Raw genomic sequence first — 1,763 nt, 5'->3', positions numbered from 1 at the left:
TCCCTCGCCCAGTTTCTTCCTCCTCGCCCCCCTCCCCCGCTTTCCTCGCTCCCTCGCTCTCCCAACGCGTCTCGCGCTCTCGGAGTCTCTGCTCCGAGTTCCTGGTTGGATAATTTGGGTTAATACTAGTGAGTGAGGTTTTTGCGGCTTCAAAGGGTATTTCAAGTTTCCGGAGCTCCTCCCCTCTGCACCGTGTGACAACAACAACTCGTCCAGCCGGCAGCCTGCACTTTTCAGCTCATTTTCTCTCTGTCATTCTCCTCTCAATCTTTGATCAATGTACTTGCCAGGGAGAACCCCAGTCCTTCAAACCTCCTCCTTTTCACCTTCATCCTTAACTTTGTGCTAGAGCGGNGTGGACGGACCCCCCCAGCGCCTCCTCCCCCCCGTTCTTTTTCCCCTTCCCCTCCCCGGGGTGTGGGGCAACTTTTCCGCTCGCTTCTCCTCCTTCGCTTTCCCTTTATATGTGACCATGGCGGTGCCGGCGGCTTTGATCCCTCCGACCCAGCTGGTGCCCCCGCAGCCCCCGATCTCCACGTCCGCTTCCTCCTCCGGCACCACCACCTCCACCTCCTCGGCGACCTCGTCTCCGGCTCCGTCCGTCGGGCCCCCGGCGTCCTCAGGGCCNAGCAGCAGCAGCAGCAGCAGCAGCAGCAGCAGCAGCAGCAGCAGTAGCAGCAGCAGCAGCAGCTGCGGCCCCCTCCCCGGGAAACCCGTGTACTCGACCCCGTCCCCAGTGGAAAACACCCCTCAGAATAATGAGTGCAAAATGGTGGATCTGAGGGGGGCCAAAGTGGCTTCCTTCACGGTGGAGGGCTGCGAGCTGATCTGCCTGCCCCAGGCTTTCGACCTGTTCCTGAAGCACTTGGTGGGGGGCTTGCACACGGTCTACACCAAGCTGAAGCGGCTGGAGATCACGCCGGTGGTGTGCAATGTGGAACAGGTTCGCATCCTGAGGGGACTGGGCGCCATCCAGCCCGGAGTGAACCGCTGCAAACTCATCTCCAGGAAGGACTTCGAGACCCTCTACAATGACTGCACCAACGCCAGGTAAAGAGCGGGGGGCAGCCTCGGCCGCCCGCGTGCCTTCCCTCCCGCCTCCTCCTCAGCCTTCCCTCGCGCCCTTGCTGGCGCCCCGAGCTCCGCGCGCCCGCGCGCCGCGCGCCCCGGAGAGCACGGCCTCTCCTCCCTTTGCTCGAGGCTCGCCGGCCGCTCCCGACCCCCTGACAAGTTGGCACCTCACCCTGCCCAGATCGCGCTCTTCCGCCCGGTCCCCACCTTGCTCGTCTGGGCGCAGGGGCTTGGCTGCTGCGGGCNCCCGACCCCAGGGTTCGGGAGCGGGGAGACTCGCCCCGGGTGAGGGGCCCGGGAGGAAGCTGCGGGCGTGGGCCCTTTCGAGGTCGGGAGGGAAAAGACCTCCGAGGCCGAGAGGCCCGGAGCGATCCCGGGGGACTCGCTGCGAGCTCGGCCCCAAAGCCCCGAGGGGAAGCCCGCTGAGGGGAGGGGTCTGTGTGTGCGCGCACGTGTGCGTGTGTCCGCATGTGAGCTTGTGCAAAGGAGATAAAGGGGTACGTTTGGCCCGGGGCAGATGCGGGGGAACGAGCAGGTTTCCTTCAGCAGGGGGAGGTGACGGGGTGCCAGAGACTCTTGGAAGCCGAGCTGGAGTGGTGGGGAAGGAGGACTGAAGCGCACACTATCTTTCTTGCTCTCCAAACTGTTTGTCTTTTTCTTTTTCTTTCTTTCTTCCTTTTTTTTTTTTTTTT

The 1,763-nt window shown here is 63.2% G+C and overlaps 1 protein-coding gene across 1 annotated transcript in view; it reads left to right on the top strand.

The window, feature by feature from the left end:
• The first annotated feature begins 472 nt into the window (after positions 1-472).
• The window catches only part of DACH1 (dachshund family transcription factor 1), a 424,979-nt gene continuing 423,688 nt past the window's right edge, over positions 473-1,763 (top strand). The window contains exon 1 of the mRNA XM_077767990.1: positions 473-1,050. Coding sequence (XP_077624116.1) covers positions 473-1,050 — 578 coding nt within the window. The remainder of the gene's footprint in view (positions 1,051-1,763) is intronic.

This window comes from Crocuta crocuta, unplaced genomic scaffold (genome assembly GCF_008692635.1).
Source record: "Crocuta crocuta isolate KB4526 unplaced genomic scaffold, BGI_CrCroc_1.0 scaffold115, whole genome shotgun sequence".
Taxonomy (NCBI): Eukaryota; Metazoa; Chordata; class Mammalia; order Carnivora; family Hyaenidae; genus Crocuta; species Crocuta crocuta.
Note: the sequence above shows the minus strand (reverse complement) of the source record. Positions and strands in the feature narration are given on the sequence as shown.